General features: G+C 45.9%; 1 protein-coding gene across 1 annotated transcript in view; it reads left to right on the forward strand.

The window, feature by feature from the left end:
- The window catches only part of TOGARAM1 (TOG array regulator of axonemal microtubules 1), an 871,068-nt gene that overhangs the window by 314,905 nt on the left and 532,166 nt on the right, over positions 1-23,997 (forward strand). Inside the window, exon 7 of the mRNA XM_086937344.1 lies at positions 607-707. Coding sequence (XP_086793470.1) covers positions 607-707 — 101 coding nt within the window. The remainder of the gene's footprint in view (positions 1-606; positions 708-23,997) is intronic.

The raw sequence follows: 23,997 nt of genomic DNA on the forward strand, positions 1-23,997 counted from the left end.
GGCAAAGTTTAAAGTATGTTGTACCATACATAAAAGCATCAACGGGATGGGCCTGCATACCTAGCCACCAAATTCATCCCTTACATACCCTCCCGGACTCTCAGGTCTAGTGAACATGGCCTTCTGTGTGTACCTAGAGCAAAGAAGGCCTGACTTGGAGCTAAAGCACTTTCTGTAGCAGGACCCTCCCTTTGGAACAGTCTCCCTATATCTCTCAGGCTATGTGCTGAACACTTCCCTTTCAGAAAAATGTTGAAGACTTTCTTATTCCAACACTAGACTAGAATAGCTGCACATACAGTTCTTCCCCTAAACCTATGTGGTGGGAGCCAAAGGCGCGGAGATACTCCTCCGGGAGTCGAAGCCAGCGCGGTACAAACCTGTAAATAAATAAATATGTAGTTACAAGACTGACTTTGAAATTGATATTGTAACCAACAGTATGCCGCCATAAACTATTAGAATTATTTTAAACCTGTTTTTATTCAGTGCATAGCAACTAACGCAATAAAATTCAGTCCAATCAATCCTGGCTTAATGGTGATGTTAGTTTCTTTGTAATTCTTATATGCTATATACAATTAGTTTTTGCAATTTTTATCTCAGATTGGATGGATTTCCTCCTAATGGTTCAAAACCTCGTCCTGCTAGACTTCCATCAGCTCGGAGAAAAGGCAGCCGTATAAGAGAACTAAGCCCGACTCCAGGTATGACATTCACTTTCATCAGTTGTATTGTAAATCCATATATATAGCTGAAATGTAATTCTAGAATGTGCGAGTATAGAGAAGATGTGAACTAAATTTGACTGTGTGCTACATACTTTTGTTCCTGTTGAATGTTTATTATTTCCTTATGCCGTGTGCGTTAGGATATTGATATTCCCCAAAAGGAATATAGAGCAACACACTGAACTTTTAATTGTGGCAGTAGCATATTATTATTCCACGCCTATATATTTCACAGTGCGGGTAGCACATTTTGGAAGTTGTGTGTGTCTTTTGTAGAATGGTGCCATCAGTAATTGGCTGGCTGAACTGCTTTCAATCACCAACACCTAAGATTCATGACTCTGCACCAGATTTGATTTATATAACCACTACCCTCTGGGAACATAATTTAAGCAGTCTCATTTGAGGAATGGCCGGGAAGTGACAGTCAACCTGCACTTTGTCAGGCTGAAAGTGATTCAGCAAAAGCCATTGTTATTTAATCAGATGGAGGTTTCACATGCATTTGTACTACCTTTTATTCCCTGTGGTTTCTTGTCTGACTGAAAACATTTGCTGGAATCTGTCCATAAATAATTAGGTAGATTGCTTAAAATTTGCCAACAATGCATTTTTAGGATGAGGTAATAACAAGCTGAACTAATCTGTATACCATGAAAACTTGACGTCAGAATTGTAACTATATCGCTCTCGTTTTTGCAGTCATGTTGAATACTTCTCATAATTGGTTTCTCTTTGATACTCGTACACAGTAGAACATCATGGCACCTGGATACCCTTATGTGTGATAAATTGCGCCATACAAATCAAAATGACATAATATGTACAGGAATCCTCAAATATATTTTTAACCATACACGGTGTCACGATTCGCTCCCTGCACTCTCGTGCCCACCACCAGAGGGGTGCATAGTGTGACTTTCCTGTGTTCTAATAAGCTTCCAGATACTCCCCTGCATGCATGTGCTGACTTCCATCAATTTGGTCACTATTTGGTAATTAACATCCGTTCCCAATCCATGTTGGGTTTTGTGAAAGCCAGCTTGCTCCTGCTTGAAGCCCGCCTGCTAATGTTTGACACTCTGTCACCTAGAATTCCCTGCTCACTATTTCGTCTCCACCCCTGCAGTCCAACGATGGGTGGAAGAATTCAGCTCACCTGTGGCTGGTCTGCTCACACCTGATGCATGTGATTATTGTGAGCTCTTTTCAGGCCAAGGTTGATCATTGTATCTATGAGACTGACCCTTGTTTCCAGTGTTTCCTGAGCTTTAGGTATTACTTGTTTCTGAGCTGCTGCTGTTTTGCTTGTTCCTGAATTAGCACTGCCTGCAGTGCTACCTTGACTCCTGATTCTCAGCATTCCTCGCTTCTGAGCTGTAGTAGTTTCCCTTGGTCCTGAACTAGTACTGCCTGCAGTGCTACCTTGACTCTTGAGCTTTTGCTCAATTCTAGTTCCTGCTCCAACACTGCCTTCAGTGCTCAAGCAGGAACTAGAATTTCTAGGAACTAGATTTGTTTTCTTGAATCCTGAACCAGCACTATTCTTGTATACCCTTGTAGCCTCCCCTTCTGTATATCCTTTTCCATTCGCTGCTTTTCTTCTCATTTCCTAGGTTCCAGTTCCTAGTTTGTCTTTCTGTTCCTGCTGTCTTGCTTCTATTATCTTGTATGTTTGTTACTTGCTTTCTTCCAAGTGTGCCCTGTGATTTCCTTCCTTTCCTGTTAGGCACTCCTCCTTGCTAGCTCTTTGTCTATTGTGCTTGTATTTAGTTCTACCCCCTTGCTGTTATTGCCTTGTGTGTTCCTATTTATTCACCAGGATCCATGGGCACAGCTGACCACCTAGGCGGTGTTTCTTGTTCACTGCGAGTATTGTCTTTTGAGTTACATTTATAACAGCACTATAGGTATCAGCTCCACAGACCCTGTCTTTGCATGCATATCCTATATGTGGGTATTTTCAGTCCGTATCTGTAACAGCAATTGTGGGTGAAGAACTTACTGAGCTTCAGTCTTACTGTGTAGAGCTCCCGAGTGCTTTATCCCACATTCCCTCTATTGTTAATGTTGTGTGTGTGTGTGTGTGTGTGTATATATATATATATATATATATATATATATATATATATATATATATATATATATATATATGTATATACATCTGCACGTCCATCCCGGGTGTAGTTATTCTGAATGCTATATTGCCTCTTGAGTGCCCATCCTTTGAGTCTTGGCCATTTAGTACCATTGTACAGGCTTACCCTTTAGATCCCTTTTCTCCTCTAACTTCCTGTGTGATCCTGGGCTGCGCTGTACTCCTCTTTCTGTGTACGTTTTCTACCCAGTTCCCAGTCCTTGCCCAAGTCCCTGACCTTTGTTCCCCACATAGTGCCAGACAGTCCCTGACACATGTTTTCATCCTGTATGTAATTAAACAAGAAAACAAGTGTATAGGGGAAGCCTACTTTTTAATGTAATGCTATTGGCCGAATTAGATATAATGGTACCCCTACACATAGGCTGTCTCAGAGTGAAAAATTGTCTGTATCGCCTCATGCACAGTAGGGAACTAGCCATGCACTTCCACTCACTGAACAAAGATCTCAAAACTCCTTTGACTTCGAATTGACATTTTTGACATAAACTTAGTTTGTCTTAAGTGATTTTTTTTTATTGTAATTTTAATTTTACTCTCTAAATCATCATCTGTGTATATTTAAAACAATGAAGGGAGCGCCGTGTTCAGTAAACCGTGTTTGCAAATGCAAATTTGTTCCCAACTGATTCAATCAAAAAGACAGATTTCCTTGAGTCCACTGATCCACAATTTATTGCACGTCACTTTAAGATAGTGTTTCCACAACAATTATATTAATTGCCAGGTTTGTAGCAGTTCAGCAACAGAAGTTCCTAATAAATTCAGCCAATGTGTTTCGTCCACCATAGGACGTCATCAGGGCTGAAAATAAAAGTAAAACACCGTTCATATTTCCCATACCACATAATTCAAATCAGCTTGATTAATAACACAATTTTCTAAGAAACTGGACTCTCCAAAACATAATCTCATGGTTATTGAATCATAACCGTATATTGACCAGTTCATTCATGTCACCAAATTGTCTTTCCTAACATTAATCATTCACTTATTATTAAGCTCAACCTGAGACATTAATATGTGCCAGAATTATATCTCTATCCAATCTTTGCCTCTCTGATACGGACTATCCCTCATCCACCGCTCCCCATCCTCACGTCTATTGTAATCCCCCGGCCGTACCTGCACCATCAAACAGAACAGATAAAACACCTCAGGTGTAGTCCATCCGGTGCAAAAGACAGTTTGAGGCATGTAAGCGCCAGAGAGTGGAACGTCAGGGCAAGGGACTGGACTCTTTGAAAAGGAAGGGAAGCAGACAGGGCAGATGGGATGTCAGGCACGCTAAGCAAAAGGGTGGGCCAAGGCATCCAAGCTGAATGGGAGACTCTGGAATTTTCAGGTCCTAATTCCAGCGGCCCACAAATGATGCCCTAAACGTACAGCACCATAACTGACAATCAAGCGCCTGAAAGGGAGAGACCATTGACTTGCTGAAGGATACCTGCACCTATTGTGCAAGGAAGAGAGAGGCCCTAACAGTACACAGAAAACTATGGGCCCCAACTGGTTTCAGCTTGCCTGGAAGCTTTACTTTGTCAGTGTCAGAGAGGTGAGCCCAGTAGCCCTGGGCTATAGCTTTTCGACACAGCATGTCTCCTTCCACAGGCCCTCATATTGCCCAGTTTGATGTAGGAATAGTATTCCAACTACTGTAAGGGTGATGAAGAGGAGAGTTCTCACTCAATCCTGCTCTTCATTCGTTAATATACCCAGAAGAGCACTATGGACACCCTCAACAGAGAGAAATTGTTGTGGTTGTTTACTAATATCCCAGCACTTCAGAACATAACCACAGACGACCTGGATTGGGTCTAATTTGAACCACACCTTTTAAACTCAACTGGCGACATCACAAAGACTATATGGAAAAGAACAGCCGAACGTAATGCCATATGGGCCAAAGGGCTGTTTTTGAAGAATGGGGAATAGGTATACCCATTCCTGCTGCAGCGAAATATCCGTACGCTCTTTTAAAACCTCACCCGGCTCAAACTCCTGCCTGTGTGTTGAAGGGTGCAATTGGGGCAAATCATAGAGGGGCCCTAAATTCAGAGGGGCATGGCCCATCACTATTCATCGTAGGCATAATTGGAGAGAGGTTTGCTTCAACACCCCAAGGTATGATTATATCTTACAGGGGAGGTAGCTGGCAGATGAGTCGAGCATCCAGGAACCCTGCAATAATGTCCTCTATTTCTACAAACAGTTTGACAATGATTTCTTAGAACATTGCGGGGCTGGGCAGCAAGCTGGCTCAAAAGGCCTGGGGGACTTTCATAGAAACAGCTCACATAATCCTATTTCTAGAAACTTGGGTGGCCTCCCCTTCATATAGGTAGCGTTTTAAAACCTTCCCTGTTCCAGCATGCAAATCTAAATCAAGTAGACAGTCTGGTGGTTTGCTAATTTGGATTAAGATTGCGTTTGGGTACGATAATAGCCAATTATCTGTCAATTGTCCAGACCTGCTTGGTATTGAGATCATTACCCCAGATAAAACACAAATTCTCCTTTTTAATGTGTACAGCAGAAATTTCTCCAAGAAAGCTGATTGCCCTGTTCTTCTACCTTTCAATGACTAGATTTCCACTTTACCACAAGACGAAGCAGTGTGACTGTGGCTGGGCATTTTAACGTATGTTTTGAACCATCTGCATTCTTTTTCTTTTTTCTTTTCTTTTTATTGTTTTCAGCCTAAAACCAAAAGCATACAACTCACAAACACAAAATAAGCTTGGACGGATAGGTTAGCATATAAGATCAAATTTGCATATTAATACGTGTGTACACACTGGCAGTAGTCTGACATTCAGGTTGCATCTCACATAGAATATTATCATCAATATAAATAGTGTCTCCAGTGATACCTAATCATAACTTTAACCGACCAATGCAATGTTGGGGGGGGGCTGGTTGGTACCTAACAACTTGAGTAATGTAATTCACCCTCCGCTTATGTTGGCATATATCTTCTATGTTCCTACCTATGCTGTCAATGCTGCCTCTGTGATATTCTGTGACTCTGATGTCTCATTAATGTCTTTTAACAAAAAGGTTTGGTAAGGATCCCAGTAATTCCTTGAGCGGCTTCTGGGGGGTAGCAATTCACTGTACGTGTCGGCTTACAATACAGAATGTCTGTGTGCCACTCTGCTATTCGTGGAAGTGGGCCTCTCATCCATCGTAATGCCACCCTGGGTTTAGCAAGTAGGAGGCCGATAGCGACCAACTGGCGCAGGGTCTTGTTTACAGAGAAGTCCCATCCTAGGAGAGCCATTTTTGGATCTGGTTCTAGATCTGCGCTAAAAATAAGTCCCAACTCCCTGAACACGGTTTCCCAGTATGCGTAAACCCCTGGGCATTGCCAGGCCAGGTGCCGGAATCCTGCTCCTTCCTGCCCACATCTATGGCAATTGGAGGACTCAGCTAGACTATAGCAGAACTGGCGTTCTGGGGTACAATATGCCCTGTGTAAAATTTTAAAACATATTAGTCTGTGTCTTCAATTAAAAGAGACCGATTGGGTGCGGGTGCAGCAATAGGACCATTCTTTGTCATTTATGAGAGCGCCCAAGTCACGCTGCCACTCCCTTATTTATTTATTTATTAATAACATTTATTGAGTGCGAACAAATGCCTGTGGGCGTCTCGGCGCTAGGATATCTGGATATACATTCTTCTGATGTAAGGGAATATCTGAGGTTATTGATTGAACAACCAGGTCTTTAACTGCTTGCGAAATGACCAGAGTGAGGGACCTGTTTTTATTGACTAGGGCAAGGTGTTCCATAGTTTCGTGGCCGAGACCAAGAACCTTCGGTCCCTTCAGGAAACCGTTTTGGTGCGGGGAACCACTAGATCATTTAGAGTGGAGGAACGTAGAGATCTGGGTGGACGGCAAGGAATCAGATGTTGTACGAGAAATGCAGGTCCTTGATTGTGCAGAGCCTTATACACAATGCAAAGAGTTTTGAACTTAATCCTGTTTCTGATAGGCAGCCAGTGTAAGTTTCTAATGGTGTCAGTCGCGGACTTATATTTGGGAATTCTGGCCAAGAGTCTAGCTGCTGAGTTTTGGATGGTTTGCATTTTATTAATGACCCTTGCTTGGGCATTTGCATACAGGGCATTACAATAGTCCAGGGTGGACGGCACTAATGAGGTCACCAGGTTTTTGCCGGCCGTTTCAGGGAGGAAGGGGATGATTTTCTTTATTAAACGCAGTTTATGGAAGGCAGAGGATGCAGTTTGGTTGGCGTGTGGGAAGAAGTTGAGGCGGTCATCAAAGACCACTCCCAAGTTCCTCACTTTGCTGGCAGGTTTAGGGGGGCTTCCGAAGGACGCGGGCCACCATCCGGAGGACCATTCTGGCGTCAGTTGTCCAAAAATGACGACTTCCGTCTTATCGGAATTAAGTTTTAGGCAATTGGTGGCCATCCAGTCCCCAATTGCCAACATGCCCTCTTTAAAGTCCTCTGCTACTTTGTGGCCGTTGTTTTTGATGGCCAGGACCAGTTGCGTGTCATCCGCATAGGAGGTAAGGCTCATCCCATGTGCTCGAATGATATTAGCTAGGTCCGACACATAGATGTTAAAAAGTGTCGGACTTAGGGATGAGCCTTGAGGTACCCCGCACGGCAGAGACTGGTTGGACGATTGGGAGGAACCCAGTGTGACAGCCTGGGTCCTGTCGGAAAGAAAAGATGCCAGCAGTTTCTTGGCTGTATGTTGGATGCCCATGTTTTCGACACGGGACTTCAGACTTACGCGTGTCCTGAAGGCTAATATAGAATTTTGTGATTAACTTTGCAGGCTCTTCGGTTTTGATGAGTGTGGAAAGCGCCCCCATATTTTGTGGTTCAAGTAGATCATCCCCAATAAGGGCTCACCAGGCCTGCAGAGCTCTGCAATAATGGAATACAACTGTGCCTCCTATCTGTTTATCAGGTGATTATAACAACTCCCAGGTCACCAGTACCCTGTCTTTAAAAAGTTTTCCTTATGTGTGTATACCGATGGAATTTAATGCATTCCTTGCTGCCGCTTCTTGACCTAGTGGAAACCACATGCACCACTGTAATGGCTTTTTTGGGGCACATAGAAAGGCTCCTGCTTGCATGTGCAGTAAAGTTTGCCATGCCTGTACAGTGACTGCAGTGGAGTCAAAAACGAATTTCCCTAGATGTAGATTGAGTTAGGGTCTGTGGAAGTGTAAGGAGGTCCGCCGCGTTTCTTTCCATGTACAAGAAGGGCAGATCATGTGACCCATGTATCCAATTGTGTGCAAACACTGTTCGCAGCACTATAGTATTTCTATAGATAGGGGGCTCTCAATTCACCCAAGTGGTATGGCAGTGTAAGCGAATTCCATCGTCTGCGGGGCTGTTTACCAATTTGTCAATTGTGTGTGCCAGCATTGAAACATGTGTTTTGGTTGCAATATTGGTATATTTTCAAATAAAAACCGGAATCTTGGTAAGATGACCATTTTCATAATAGAGATTCTCCCCATCAAAGAGAGTGGAAGCTTTTTCCACTTCTCTACGTTATCTATAAGTCTCTGTGTGGCCTTGCCATATTTTTCCAGCAGTACTATCATGGGATCTGTGTGAAATTGGATGCCTAGGTACCGTACAGGCTCCACCGTGCAGGGAGTGAGGGAAATATACTTGACTTATCCCAATTTATATGTAACCCTGAGTGGACACCAAATCGTACAACTTCACGTAAGATTGGTGATAAATGCACCTCCGGTTCACATACATATATTGTAAAGGGTCATCTGCTGAAATATTATGCGTGCACTCAGGGAAACTCAGACCTCCGTGCGTGTGATACTCGAGAATTGCGCAAACAAGGTCTCTGCCACAATGGCATACAATATACTGGAGACAGGGGGCTGCCCTGTCTTGTCCCCCGGGTGATGCTGAATGGTTGAGATACTTCATTCCCTTCTCGCTGTGGGTGAGGTATAGAATACTGATACCAGACTGTGATACATATCTCCAACTCCTATCTTGCTCAAGACCGCAAACATAAAGCTCCACTCTACCGAGTCGAACCCTTTTTCAGCATCCCAAAAAACTGCTGCCGCCTTAATTTCTGGGTTTAGTCTCTGCACTACACCAAAAAGAGTCCTCAGGTTTTGAGTTACATTGCGACTAGGTACAAAACCTGCCTGTTCAGGACAAATAATCCCCAGAGCAGTAAGGCTAGTCATTTAGCTAAGATTTTAGCGTACAGTTTAGCGTCTACATTAAGTAGAGAAAAGGGCCTATATGATGAACAAATGGCAGATGGTTTACCAGGCTTTAATAACGCGACATTAACTTCTTCGCGCATGGAGGGCGGCATGATGCCTGCCTCCACCATCTCCTCATAAAGCGCCTTACGGTGGGGAATCAAAAGGTCCTGGAATTCTTTATAAAAGGCAACAGTAAGCTGTCTGATCCTTGAGCTTTCCTGGATGCCATCCCCTTTAATGCCTCCCGTATTTCAGCAGATGTCAAAGGGGCCATCAGATGTTCCCAATGTTCCTCCACCAGCCATGGCATTTTAATATACGAAAGATATTCCTCACGTGCTTCGGTACTGGAAGTGGTTTGGGAAGTGTATAACCTCTTATAGACTGCATGGAAGTGGTTTGCTATGTCCCTTGATGTATGTAACGTGTTCCAATTGTTGTCCCTCATGCCTACCATAGTATCCAATTCCCTCTTCGGCCGTAGAATCCCAGCTAGCGGGGCAGCTGGTCTCACGTTCTCCATAGCATTGTGCCGAAGCGTATTTACCCATATGCTTAATTTCATCGTTGGCTATTTCTAAATTTCTGCCAATTTTTGCTTAATGACCGCAACATTTTGTGCATGTCCCCCCTCTTCTGTGACTCTTTCTAGATGCTCAGTCTCCCGTTCCAGCATGTTTAGTCTACCCCATATGGACCGTAGCACACCTGCATGGGTGGATATCACCACTCCTCTGATGAACACTTAAAATATTTCCCACACCATAGGAAATGAGGTTACCGACCCAATATTTTCAGAGAAGAAGTTCTCAATAGCTGTGGCTAACCCTTCTTTAAAAACAGTGTTGAGTTGTAAGTAAGGTGGGAAGTGCCATGTAAACGCTTGGATACTCTGTGCCCCATACCTCAGGGCTAGTTGGATGGAGTGATTGGGGTATGTTCATGGTAAGTGCTTGCATGCCGCCACCCTAAAACTCAGTCCACCAGATAGTAGCCAGTAGTCTATTCGAGTGTGCATGTTGTACACCGAGGAGTAGTGTGTGTGTAGCCTCTCCCATCTGGGGATCTAAATCTCCAAATATCTATGAGACCATCTAATTGCATTATGTCTTGGATGGCTGTGGCAGCCGCTGCTGGACATCTTGATGGACCCTGTGATCTATCTATGCTTGGATTTAGTATATAGTTGAAATAGCCACCCCAGATTTGTGGGCTCACCTTCCATTGTACCAACCGGGAGGCTAGAGAAGAATAAAATTGTGGGTCATCGTAATTGGGGCCGTGTATACCTACTAGGAGGATTTGCATGTCCCCTTGCTTTCACAAAGCTACGACATATCTACCTTGTGGATCCTTGAGCATGCCCTAATTTCCACTCCAGCCTTTCTATCCACCCAGATCAGTATCCCTCTAGCGTGTGATGTGAAATTTGCAGAACAGCATACCCCATGTAATTTGCAATAGTCTGCCTCGCTATAATCGGGAGCGAGATGGGTCTCTTGTAGAATGGCAATTGCCACAGAATTCCTTTTTTAATAGGCGCCCACCCTTCTGATCTTTTTGCTGTCATTTAAGCCACGAACATTCGAGACTAAAGCGAAGTCCTGCTGTTGGGTTCAGACATGCAAACCTGTTCCCAGGACTGTTGGCCAGACAGCCTAGGAAACCGCCTGTCCCCAGTGAACAAGGTAAAAAAACTTGGGAGTGCTCCTGGACAATAAACTGTCTTAGGAGGCACAGTCAAACAAGTTATCCTCATCGATTTGGTATATCCTGAAAATTATCAGGAAACTTTTACCTTTCATACCACATGAGTCATGCAAAACAGTGGTAACAAGACTGGACTACGAAACGCGCTATATGCTGGGATCCAGGCCCAGCATCTGGCAAAGCTCCAGCGTCTACAAAACCCAGCAGCACGGCTGGTGCTGGACAACCCCAGATATGAGCCAATAGCACACAGATTGAGCTCTCTACACTGGCTCCCAATCAGAATAAGAATAAAATGTAAATCCTTGTGCCTGGCCTATAAAGCCCTTCATGGGGTGGGTTAGCAGTTCCTGAAAACCCACCTGAAAAGTTACGAGCCAACCAGGACCTTGAGATCTAGCCATTTAAAACTGATCCAGGTCCCAAGATATAAATAGGTCAGGTGGGGGAGAAGCTTCCTGTTGTACGTGGCAAAGGCATGGAATCTGCTCCCAATTGCAATTAAAAACAGCCCCTCGCTGCTCTCGTTTAGAAAGAGATAAAAACATGGCTGTTCACTTCCGGTTAGTACGCTTCTGGTCCCTTACTTCACCCAGCGCCGAGACGCCCATGGCCAGTCGCTCGCTTTATAAATCTTCAAATCAAATCATTCCAGGTAAGGAGCTAGAGAATTTGTGTATTCTCACCCATTGTAGTCCTGCTGTTTAAACAATTTCTGCCATGTTCAATTTCCCTGGCCTGTGATATGTGCCATGTGTGATCTCAGTTGCCATATTCGCACAATACTATTATCCAGTCTAATAAAACAACCATACCCTCGCACGCCTCTAAAATCCCTAACTGTTGTGGCTATCTGTTCTCTCTCCCCCCTCCCCTGACTAAAGAGACAAACACCAACTCAAGGACAAATAAGATGAAAGGTGTCATACACTTAGAGGCAGATGGGGCCATCCTGTCAAGTTCCCAATACACTCTGCTAGTTCACATTATAGCATGAGTCTCTAAATGCATTGTCTCTCTGAAGTGTAACAAGTTGTAACCAATGTGTCTAAAGTCCCATCAGATATACCGGTTGAGACGCCCCAGTGTGTCAGCCAGAGTTTACACACATGTTCAGCTGGCGCTCCGTTCCCTCTATAGGAGTAGTTGGTGATCTTTAGTCTGAGATCGTAAAGTAATTAGTGAGTGGTCTATGGATTCACTACGTTACCACACTTCGCCTTATCTTGAAGCTGCTCTGATGGTCACTTCTCTGTGTCTTCATCTTCCCGGGAATTGTGAGGGGTTCTCAGATTGCGCGGGCAAGTGGCTCGGCGTTCCCTGTTGTCTGCAACGCCGTTTCTTCTCTGAGATGAATCGCAGCACTGCCTTGGGATCGGTAAACAGGTGCTCCTTACCGTCAGCTTTGACCCTTAGTTTGTCGGATATAGCATGCTATATTCCAGGTTGGGATCGCAAAGTTTCTTTTTTGCCAGAGTGAAGAGTTGTCAGCCTCCTGTACCTGCACCGTAAAGTCAGGGAATAATGTTACTTCCATTCCTTCATGTCATTGTTCCCCCAGTTCTCTGGCCTTATGCAATGCCGTATCACGATTCATATAATTAAGGAGCCTGGTTATTATCGGTCGCGGAGTCGCACCTGGAATTGGTTTAGGCGCTAGGGGTCGGTGAGCGTTCCACCTCTTGTATTTTGGAGAAGGTGTCCCTCCCCATGAGTTGGACCAGCAGTTTTTCTATGTATTGCTCCATATTTCCTATATTTGTGGACTCTGATACACCAAAAATGCGAATGTTATTGCGTCGGGATCTTGCTTTGAGCTCTTTGGCCTTCGCTTGCAGGGTGCGTAGTATCTTGTCCGTCTCCTTATCGGTCCTTATCGGTCTCCGCTTCTTCTCTGGTAATATTCTCCAAGTCCGATATTCGTTGTTCCGCTGGGTCGAGCCTGCCACCATGTTTGTCAAGTCTTTCAGACTGTCCATGAGAAACGACAGTGCATCTATTTTGCTGTCAATTTTGGATAGGCTCTGCTGGATGGCACGGAATGCTTGCTTCATGTATACTTCAGACCCAGAGTCAGGGTCACCTGGAGCGGATTCTTGCTCTGGGGTCACAGATTCCTTGGATCTGGGGGTTTTCCGCAGATCAAACTGCTGCTTGGGTTGTAGTCTATCCATCTTGCGTGTGTACCCTCTGAGTGCTGAAGTACCATGCGAGCGTGACGGGTAGTAGTGCATTTCAACAGGGTCTAATATCCCCTGTCTACGATGGGGGCACTGCAACACCACAGCGTGTGGGAACGGGGTACCTGGTACCGCTTAGAGTCCTCACAGCGTTTTAGTCCCGCCGTATCTCCAGGCACTCAGGGGCTCCAAGTCTCCCGGGCTGGCTGTCTCTCTCCTCTAGCAGCTCTGCAGTCACCCGGCTTGCTGAGGATGTCTCTGCACCCTTTACTGGCACTGTCACTCTCCTTATCACCATGGACCAGCGCCGCTTCCCTGTGCTCACCATTCTTCTTCCTCGGGTCGCGCTGAGGCATGGCGCAGGGTCGCGTAGCTCAGCGCTGCCTCGCCGTGCTCCCCGATGAGCGTCACAGTCACGTCTGACTGTTTGGTCGCACCGATCTCCACCGCAAGTGTCTCTCTGTGCAGCGCTTCTCTTCCACTGCATTTTCCTTCTTCGTAGGTTCTTTTCTATTCAGTTATTGCGGAGGCTAATTACGGATGTTTGGTGGCGTTAGGGAGAGCTACCCTAGATAGCGGCCATCTTAGGATCAGGCAAGCTCCGCCCTCAACTATCTGCATTCTTTAATGAAATGGCAGGTTAGGAAGACCAATATTGGAATATTCCCCAAATCTTGAGGCCATACCCTAGATAGCGGCCATCTTAGGATCAGGCAAGCTCTGCCCCCAACCATCTGCCTTCTTTTATGAAATAGCAGGTTAGGAAGACCAACATTGGGGTATTCCCCAAATCTTGAGGCCATCCTTATCCTCGCTTCCACAGGTTGCCTTCTAAATGCTGGATCCTTGTGTGACTTGCTGATTGAGGGCATGCAATTGTAGAACCAAATCTGATTTGGATATGCGTCCTACTTTTAAAAGAAATACCTACCAGAGCCGGATTGCTTACTTTTTTATTAAATGTTCAATCCTGGGGGAATCCTATTGATATGGAGTTCCTGCCTAGATATGCGTGACCGAACTGGATGGTGCCGGCATCTGCATTCATTTGACAGAGACCGAAGAGCGTGGACCCCCAGATATACTCAACATACTACAAACTAACAGGAATCAACCAATCTAACTAGGCGTTTCACCGTGCGGATCCGGGAAACAGCCCCGTCTCCACGCTTCAACTTTATATCTCCACTTCCTCCACGGATGGATGTGAACAAAACCCTTTGAGAGCGCGTCAAGCGCAACACTATTCTGAATCCCTAAAGAGAACCCAGCAACTCAAAGGCTCTTGGTCCTGACGAGATTTCCCCACAACAAGGGGTCATCGAAACGCGTAGACCTCCTCTATCCAGCATTAGGAATTGTCGATTTACTCTCAAGCACATGAAAACTGTTTAGTTGCTTTTTTCCAATGCTTTGCTTTCCAAAAAAACATGCTGTAAATAGAATCTTTCGAATGTGTATATATGTATATTTATCCGTGTGTTGTCCCGTATGAATGTTGAATGCAAGTTGTCAATTTGTCTACAAAGTGTCTCTTTTATTCGTTTTTCATTATTTGTGATTTTGACATACTTCTGTGGAGTTATCTAAATGTTTATCTAAAAAACAAAAAATTGCCCATCGATATGGCATATGTGATATAAAAAATTAAAAGCATTTTGATTTATTTCGAAAAAACTGGTTTCCGAGAGTCACTGTTTCAGTCAGCGATTCGAGTGAATATCTGTGGTCCAAGTTTAATTAAGTTGGCAATACTGGTATTGTGTTTGGTTTATAGTTAATAGATATGCGAGTGACCACTTCCCTCTTTGCTTCTCCTTTTGGAGGTGACGAACGTGGGAGTGGAACTCCTCAATTGCCTGGATGTGCTCTTTCAGTCAGTAACAATTGGAGGAGATTAAGTGGGAGAGCATTATGCACAGTGATTCCAAGTACGCCTTACTCTGTCATGACCTAGTCCTTAGCCTGTCTTCTATGGCTAATCCAGAGGAAGCTCCTGACATGTTCATGGATGCTCATTCCAAATGGTTTGAGAAATTGAAAAAGATTTTGGCTGTAGGCTCTGTCCAGGAAGTCTTTTGGGCAGGTAAGTTGGAAGGCTCTAGGACATAGGTGCACCTCAGGTCATCTTCTCCAGGGCGCAGTGCGTCTGGATACAGGAGTGCCTTTTGAGGTCGGATTTCACCTTACCGGGCAACTCACGGTTGGCGGTGGGGGGGTCTCAGTGCAGAGGCTGCAGGCGGAGTGTCCTGGAGGTGTCAACCCATGGGGTACTTGGACTCTGGAGCAGGGCCATTCGGATTGGGCCGTAGGCGACCAGTGCTGTGGTGGTTCCAGGCGTCGTGTTTCTTTGTCTTTAGCAGGCTCAGAGTCTTTCTTTGGAGTTTCTTTTGAACAGAGCTGCTGTTAAGAGGAGCTCTGGACTTTGTTGAAGGCAGTCAGTCCTCCCAGGGTTCTGGAGTCACTGGCTGACGGACAAGGCAACTTTTGACGCAGAATATCTGAAAACTTCAGATGGGCCATCATCTACAAGAAGGCTGGCACTGAAGAGTGGGCTTCACCTCTCCTCCCCCACCTGGGGGGGGGGGGGGTGGGGGGGGGGGTAGACAGAGGTTGGCACACCTTCTGGGCTGTTCTAACTTTTCCCGCCTGTCTTCCCGCTGAAAAGGAGGTTAGACAGGAAGGGGGCCTGCTCCTGATAGCAGGAGAGGCTGGGGGTCATGTTACAAAGGCGGCAAGGCCTTTAAAGCTCCCTTGCTTTAGATTGCTCTTCCTGACCTGGGGAGGTGTGAACACCTCCGGCAAGCAAAAGGCTTTGTTTCTGCGCCCAGGGAGCAAAGGCCTCCACCACAGAGGGCCAGAAACCTGTCTCATGGTGGCAGGCTGGTGTTTACCAGTTAGTGAACCCACCAGAAGCCTTTCGTTTTTCAGGGGGCATCTCTAAGATGCCCTCTGAGTGCATGGTATGATAAATCCCACACTGGCAGTGTGGTTTTAATATGCTGAGACATTTGCTACCAAACTTTCCAGAATTAAGTAAAGCCATTATGGCGCTGTGGAGTTCGTAATAACAAACTCCCAGACCATATACTCTTTTATGGCTTGATTGCACTTTCTATTTCTAAGAATGGACTTAGCAAACGCAAAGAGATGATTGATGGCGCGCTGAAACTTTTCAGACACTCGCCCCCAGTCACAGATCTGAGTTGAATCCATCATGGACTTAGACGCTGTAGGGGTACAGTGCTCATGCAACTGTATCCTCACCAGTGGTATAGTGCACCCAGCTAGAGGGCTAGCTATAGGCAGTGGGTTGCAGGCATGGCACACACGTATTTGTGCCTTGATGACTCTTCACTTTTCTCTGCACCAAACACACAGCGTGCAAAGGCAGTGTGCGTGTGTTAAGGTATAGGACTTCTAAGGGTGGCACAATATGTGCTGCAGCCCTTAGAGGCCTTCCCTGGTCACAGTGCCCTTGTTATCCATGGTACCTTTTTGTATGTTTCTTATATAGCGCTCGACTACCCGGAGGCATCTCGGCGCTTGCCTTGGGAACCCGTCCTGGCTTTTCCCTGTGAGATAGCCCCTAACGGGCATCCCCAAGGTGAAAGCCAGGCATCCCGCCGCGGGGGGCCGTTGTGGAGATTAAGCAAGCTTAATGCCCAGAGTTGCAGAGTGTGAACCCATGATTAGGTCAGGCACCGAAGCGAGAATTATCGAGTCCGTGGACATTTGAGCTCAAGACCCTGCCGCGTCGGGAATTGAACCCTGGTCCCGGGTCTGACCTCTGCTTCAGGGTCTGCCTGCCCTAACCAGTGAGCCACACTTCTCCACTTTTTTTACAAGGGGCTAACATGTGGCCAGGGAGGTGCCAATGGGGGGGTACAAAGGTACAGTTTTGGATAAGAACACAGGCCCTGGGAACCTGATTGTCAGGGACCCAGGGCACATCAAGTCAAAGCGCGTCAGAATTCTGTCACAATAGTTGGATGGTTGCGGGGGGGGTTACTGCAACTGAAACCCCCTTTCCTACAAGCTCCCATCTTTTGATTCCCCTGATCCTATAGGTCCACGCACATCATGCAAGAATCCATTTGATTTATATATTATTAAAGATAGATAGGTATTTTCTGTGCCTGAACTGATTGTCACCATTACCTCTCAAAAGGCTGGAAAGGCACCCAGGCTAGACCACATCCCAGTGGTTCTTTTTAAGTCCGAACCGGCAATATGGGTAGCCTACCTTGCATGCGTTTTTTATGCCATTCTAGCAGGAGGTACGATCCCATCAACATGGAGGCAGAGCTTATTACCACACGAAAGAAAGGCCCAAAGTCTAACCCAGCCAACAACCGCCCAATTAGCCATATTGATTCTTCCTAAAAAATCTTTTGTAAGCTTTTTTTAGATCAGCTCCTTATTTGGGCCGAAGAAAATTACATTTTAATTAAGCTTCAAGATGGATTTTACCCCAAAATGTGCACAATTGACAAGGTTTTTAGGTTCCAAATAATAAGGTGGAAAAAAGTGGACATATAAAAAGGGGTAGCCTTTATGTTGCTTTTGTAGCTCTTAAGGCGACATTTGATAAGGTCCCTAGGGATAAGTTATGGAGTACACAAGGTGACCTTGGGCTATCCCACATTCTTGTTGACTTATTTGCCAGGCTTCACCGCGATAAATTTGCTTCAAATCAAATGGAGTACAAATGGGGAAAACACAGATCCCTTAAAGGTTGCTAAAGGAGTTTGGCAAGGATGCGTCCTTGCCCCCACATTGTTCTTGCTGTTTATAAATGGCTGCATGGACTACCTCCTGGATTGTGATAGCAACTCTCCAGTTCTAAGAGGAACTAAAATACCCACCCTATTATTCACGGACAATACTTTTAGTATCAGCAACCACCAAGGGCCTAGAGACCCTATTAAGTAAGTTTAACAGATTGTGTCTAGATCATGGACCAGCAAACAACACACGTAAGACAACATTTAGGGCCGTCCACCCCTATAAAGGCTTTAGTGGATCATTAATGTTGGAGGGGAGGAGCTGGAGAAAGTGCTAGATATTGATTATCTTGGCATTCTCCTCTCTATTGCAAATACATGGAGTTCCCATGTTACCAAAAGTACACTTATACTAAAGCCCAGAGCGGCAGCAATTCTAAAATTTGCAAACAAGACCTTGTTCCATCCAATTTCCATCCTTCTTGAAGTCTGTAAGGCAAAAGCTGTAGCCACCACTAAATATGGAGCTGAACTCTGGGGATATGTTAATTTCACAGCCCTGGAGGTGTCAGAGAATGCATGTTCAAGAGCAGCTCTTAAATCTCCCCAAAGTATTCCACTGATTTTTAAATTGTACCCCTAGCGCATCTGAAAACTTTTCTGTTTTGGGTATGGCTTTGGTCTACGCGTGAGGTGGCATAATATAGGATGGTATTAAGAGATGGTCTCGATAAATCACAGAGGGGTTCTGTTACCCCGGTTGGACTGTGTAAAGCAGTTCCTATACCCTATGACTTTATACGAGTATTGGTTGTACCCTGAAAGTATTCCATCTTCCCCAAATATGAGAGTGAAGACCCTCTCCTGGGAACAGGTGGGTTTGGGCAAAATGACTGATTGTTTCATAGGATTCAAGCCCATCTCTTATTTTGAAAACTACATGAATGATATCGACCCTCCATTCACAAAAGCCCTTTTAAAGTCTTGTGGCGATTACCGCGCGGTCTCGCCAGAGACCTATAGTCACCGGCTCAGTTTCCCAGGAGACAGGAGATGGCCATGCACATCTTCAAGAATCGGATCGGAGCAGGCCGCGCGCATGTGCACATCTCCTGTCTCCTGGGAAGCTCCAACACACACAGCCACACCTCCCCCTGCTTTTGCACACGCATGCGCGCACACACACACACACACACACACACACACACACACGAGCGCGCACACAGAGACACAAACACGAGCGTACATACACTCATGCACACATACAGAGAAATCCCCCCCTCCGCACACATACACACACACACACGCGCGCACACACACACTGATAGGGGCGAGCAGCCGGGTCCTAGCTGGGGCACATTCCCAGCAGAGACCGAGAGGCCTTCACAAATCCAGGTGGTGAAGCGAGAAAGTCAGCCAGTCATAAACATTCGTGAGGTACGGAAACCCCGAGCCCCCGAGGCAATCAACTGAGCGAGGTTTGGGCGAACTCTCAGCAGAAGCCTAACTCTAAACCTTCCCAGCAGCCAGCCATTGGAAGTGCGCAGCGTCGAGGTGCACAGCTTTGAAAGTGCATTTGATGTGGAAACACTCGAGACATTAATCCTGACAACCTGATGCCTTCGGATAGAAGCGGGGCCCTCTTGACCCATGCCCCGCAAAATTTTTGGCACGTATGGCCCCCACCCTCAATCATTTCATTAATCCTATTCTGAACCTTTCATTTAACCCAGGCGTTGTACCTCAAGCTTGGAAGCAGGCCCTCATCCTCCCCCTTCTGAAGAAGGCTAACTTGTCACCGGAGCTTCATCTCAACTACAGACCCATCTCCCTTCTGCCAGCATTGGCGAAAGTGGCTGAAAAACATGTTCATTCCACCCTGTCCCACTTTTTGGAGTCCCATGACATCTTGCATAGATCACAATCTGGTTTCCGCTCTAACCTGAGCACTGAAACTGCCTTGCTCGAGGTCACGGAGATGATTAGAGAGATCCTGGACAGGGGAGGAAAAGCTATGCTGGTAATGCTAGACCTATCAGCGGCTTTTGACACCGTCCCCCATGACCGCCTCCTATTTAGACTCTGGGAGATAGGTCTAAGGGGACGGTGTTCAGTTGGTTCTGGTCCTTCCTCACTGGCCGGCAGCAAACGATCTGGGCTCCACCTTTCTCTGCCGCTATGCCGCCTCTGGAGGTCGGAGTGCCGCAGGGCTCAATACTGAGCCCCTCACTCTTTAACATCTACATGACCCCTTTGGCGGCGCTTGCGTAGAGTTTAGGGGCTCAGATCGTATCGTACGCTGACGACACTCAACTCCTGTTCACCTGTGACAAGGGACAGAACTTCAACGGGGCTTCCATCCGGGGCTGCCTTGGGGCTGTATTTGACTGGTTTAGTCGGCACAGTCTCAAGTGCAACTCCGACAAATCTGAGGTTCTTTTCTTTGGCTGCCCCGCCGACCCTAAATGGAAAGACTGGTGGCCGGCAGCCATGTTTCCCCTTACTGGCGACTCTGGAGCCGCTAAAAACCTGGGTATTCAGATTGATAATTGTCTCCCCTTTAGGGCCGAAGTCTCAGGTTTAGTCGGCAAATGCTTTGCCATTTTAAAAATGCTGAGGAAGTTCTTGCCGCTCTTGTCCTTGGAACATAGGAAGATCACTGTCCAGGCCCTGATCGGCTCCAGGCTGGACTATTCCAACTTTCTCTACCTCGGTCTGCCTGAATACCTCCTATCGCGTCTTCAGGTGGTTCAGAACTCGGCGGCCCGTGCCATCTTCGGCCTCCCCAGGAGAGCAAGGGCCAGTGTGCTTCTCAAGACTCTCCACTGGCTCCCCATGAAGAAGCGTATCATCTTTAAGACCTTGACCATTGCATTTAAACCTTTGCATGGTATAGGTGCCCGCTATCTTCAGAAATGGGTCCGTTTCTATTCTCCAGCCAGATCCCTGCGATCTTCCTCACAAGCCAAGGCCGCTATTCCCAGGATCCGGCGTGCCCGCTGTGGTGGGCGCTCTTTTAAACTCCTTGCCCCGCAGTTATGGAACGATCTCCCTCTCTCCTTGAGATCCAGCTCCAATCTTCTCGCCTTTAGAAAAGACCTGAAGACATTCCTCTTCCGGCAATAAACACCGTCTGTGTTTCTATGTTTCGGTCACCCATCCGTTTTTTATTATTCTCCGACCTTGCTGAGGCTCTTACAGCGCCGGGACACTCCTCGGAGTAGCCGTGCGCTATAGAAGCACCCCCTTAACATAACATATAACATAACATAACATAACATAACATAGAGCATTGGGACATTAATTCCAAGAAGGAAATGCCTTCAGATAGAGCAGTCGCAATCAGACGTGCCAACATTTTAGGACAGGGAAGTGGGAGATTTTGACATAGCAATAGGGAGAATATAATTTCCCTTTTGACTTCTATTGAACAATAAGCAATTTCAGGCGGGAGATAGTTAAAAGAAAGCCATTTTTGGCTTGAAGAATCGTGAGTCTCCCACCTAAATCAGGTCTATTGGCATGTCTGGTCGCAATGCAGTTTTGCATAATAATTGTAATGTCCCCCTGCTGTCCATCTGATGTTGTTTTTTTGTGTTACCCTCCTATTCAAGACAATTTATTGAGGCGCATATGGCTGCATAATTGGCTCTCGTCGATCATTGAATCCATTTTACCATAAATAAGTACCTGTGACGCGGCTAATGAACTTCTCTGCAGGTTATTGGATTTCACTTTTTTTCTTCATTATCCTGACTTTTTCTTCATTTTACCTTTCCACAAAAAATCTTTTTTTTTAATGAAGTCACACATCAAATTAATTTTTTTTCAGTGAGGGTAGCATTTCAAGAAAGAACGAAACAGTGCAGCCACCAATGTTTTTAAATAGCTCTGTACTGCACTTACTTCTGGCACTATGTTTAACCTTAACCAGCAGAGCTACCTTTGCATCTGGAGTTTACGATTGCTGTTTGGTTCACATTTCTTAATTTTTTTTCACTTCTCAGCACAACATAATATCAATTTCAACTGCAACATGTTAGCAATCAGCAATATGTTCCTTAACGTAGTGAACACACACTGCATCAATTATCCCTACAAATAAAACCCCCTCTCTTGCAGCAGGGTCGCTTTCCTAAAAACCAAGACCCCAGTTGTTCCTCGATTTTCCTCAGTGTTAGGAGCCAGACTCACTGCCCGAGGCCTTTTAACCTCTTCGCTGCTGATGACGAGCTCAGCTCGTCATCAGCTACGGCGCTCGTATGCTGATGACGAGCTGAGCTCGTCATGTAACGTGGTATTTTAAAAAATGCCGCACACAGCGGGGAAAAAAGCTGCTGCAGCGATGCGTTTAACTTCGTTTTAGCCGCAGATTCCATATCGATCCCAGTGGCTTAATTTCCTCTTAGAATATTGTTTTTCCTTCCATAGTGTGACCACATGCAGGTTTCCCCCACACACCCTTTCACCCTTACACACCCTCTCACCCTTACACACCCTCTCACTCTCACATCCATATCACCCTCACACACCCTCTCACCCTCACACCCATCTCACCCTCACGCACCCTCACTCACCCTCACACCCTCACCCCCACAACCCTCACTCACCCTCACCCCCCCTCACCCACCTCCTCATACCCCCTCACTCACACCCCCTCACTCACACCCCCTCACTCTCACACCCTCTCACACCCCCTCACCCTCACACCCCCTCACCCTCACCCTCACACACCCCTCACACACCCCGCACCCTCACACACCCCGCACCCTCACACCCCCACACCCCCACACACCTTCACCCTCACACACCCTCTCACCCTACTTCGGACCCTCACCCTCACACCTCTTCACCCTCACACACCCTCACTCACCCACTCACCCTTACCCCCTCACACCCCCTCACCCTCACCCTCACACACCCCCTCACCCCACCTCACCCACCCTCACCCACCCTCATCCTCACACACCCCTCACACCCCCTGTAGTGTAGTTCCTATTTTCCCAAAAGGCCCTGCGCATTGGAATAACATAAACAGTAGTATCGACGTAGAAGTGCAGATCTTCCAGGCCTCTACTGACTATGCTAAACTTAATTGGGTTTGTTACCAACTAGCTCAGAGGTCACTGGAAACTTTCTTGACTGAATAGGAAGTGATCAGCTTCCCTGGCACAGCCAAGAAGGGATTCAGTTTTCCAACAACCGTGCAACATGACAACTTTGCTCCTCAGATAAGAGTCAATCTCTAGAGTCGTGTGAAACAATAGACAGTTATTTTACTCAGTCAGTTGTTGTGCAGATTACTTTCACAATATGTAGAGAATAGAGAGACAGGCGTTTTCAATAAAAGGTATTATTTATTGAACAGTCTTTCTTCTCATACAAGAGAAATGAATTGCCACAATTGCAAGACTTGTTATTATAAAAAGTACGTACAGTAAAATGAGTATTGCGAAATAATACTGTAAAAGCATTGATATGGTTTCTTAGCCATACAATGGTTTAAAATGAATAAAACATATATACATTCATATATACATTAGCTAACGTACTCAACTGGTGCTTCTAACTACGCCTACCCCAGTGTACCTGACCTAAGCCTAATACTTGGGAGGGGAGTAAGTAAGTAGCTTTAAGTTAAGTTGGTTTTGCCAAGGTTTGCTTCAAGAATTCTCTCTAAGGGTTTAGTCAACACCATACCTCTGGAATAGAATTTTGGAGGTCTGGTATCTCCTTCCAGGGACTCGATATCCCAGTCACTCGCAAGAGTAGGCTGGAAACGCCGGAGCTGGATTTCTCGGCAGGAGAAAAGACAGCGTCTCTCTCAGCGCGTCGAGGAAGAGGAGGAGGGGCAGCGTCCTCAGGCAGCTTGCATCTGCTGGGCTCTTGCAGGGAGACGGCTGTTCAGCTCCTGTGTTCACCACATCATCGTTCGCTCGTTAGCAGCGATAGCAGTAGTGATAGTATCAGCATTAGCTATGACAGCGATAGCTTCAGCGTTTGCTTAAGGCAACGTTGGTAATATTTATACCTGAAAGGTGCCTTGTTTGACGTAAGTTTTTGGACATAAGACGTCAATAAAGATGTCACTAGGAAGTGATCGTCTCTCAGTGCTCATTAGAGTTCTATTACTAATCAAAACATAGCAAGCGGGGCTTTCCCAGGTTGCTGAGTTTTTATCTTGTTGAAGAACTCGGAGTGTTAATCTAGGAATCTTAGATAGTGGCTTCTGCTATGTCAT

Source organism: Lissotriton vulgaris, chromosome 9 (genome assembly GCF_964263255.1).
Source record: "Lissotriton vulgaris chromosome 9, aLisVul1.2, whole genome shotgun sequence".
Taxonomy (NCBI): Eukaryota; Metazoa; Chordata; class Amphibia; order Caudata; family Salamandridae; genus Lissotriton; species Lissotriton vulgaris.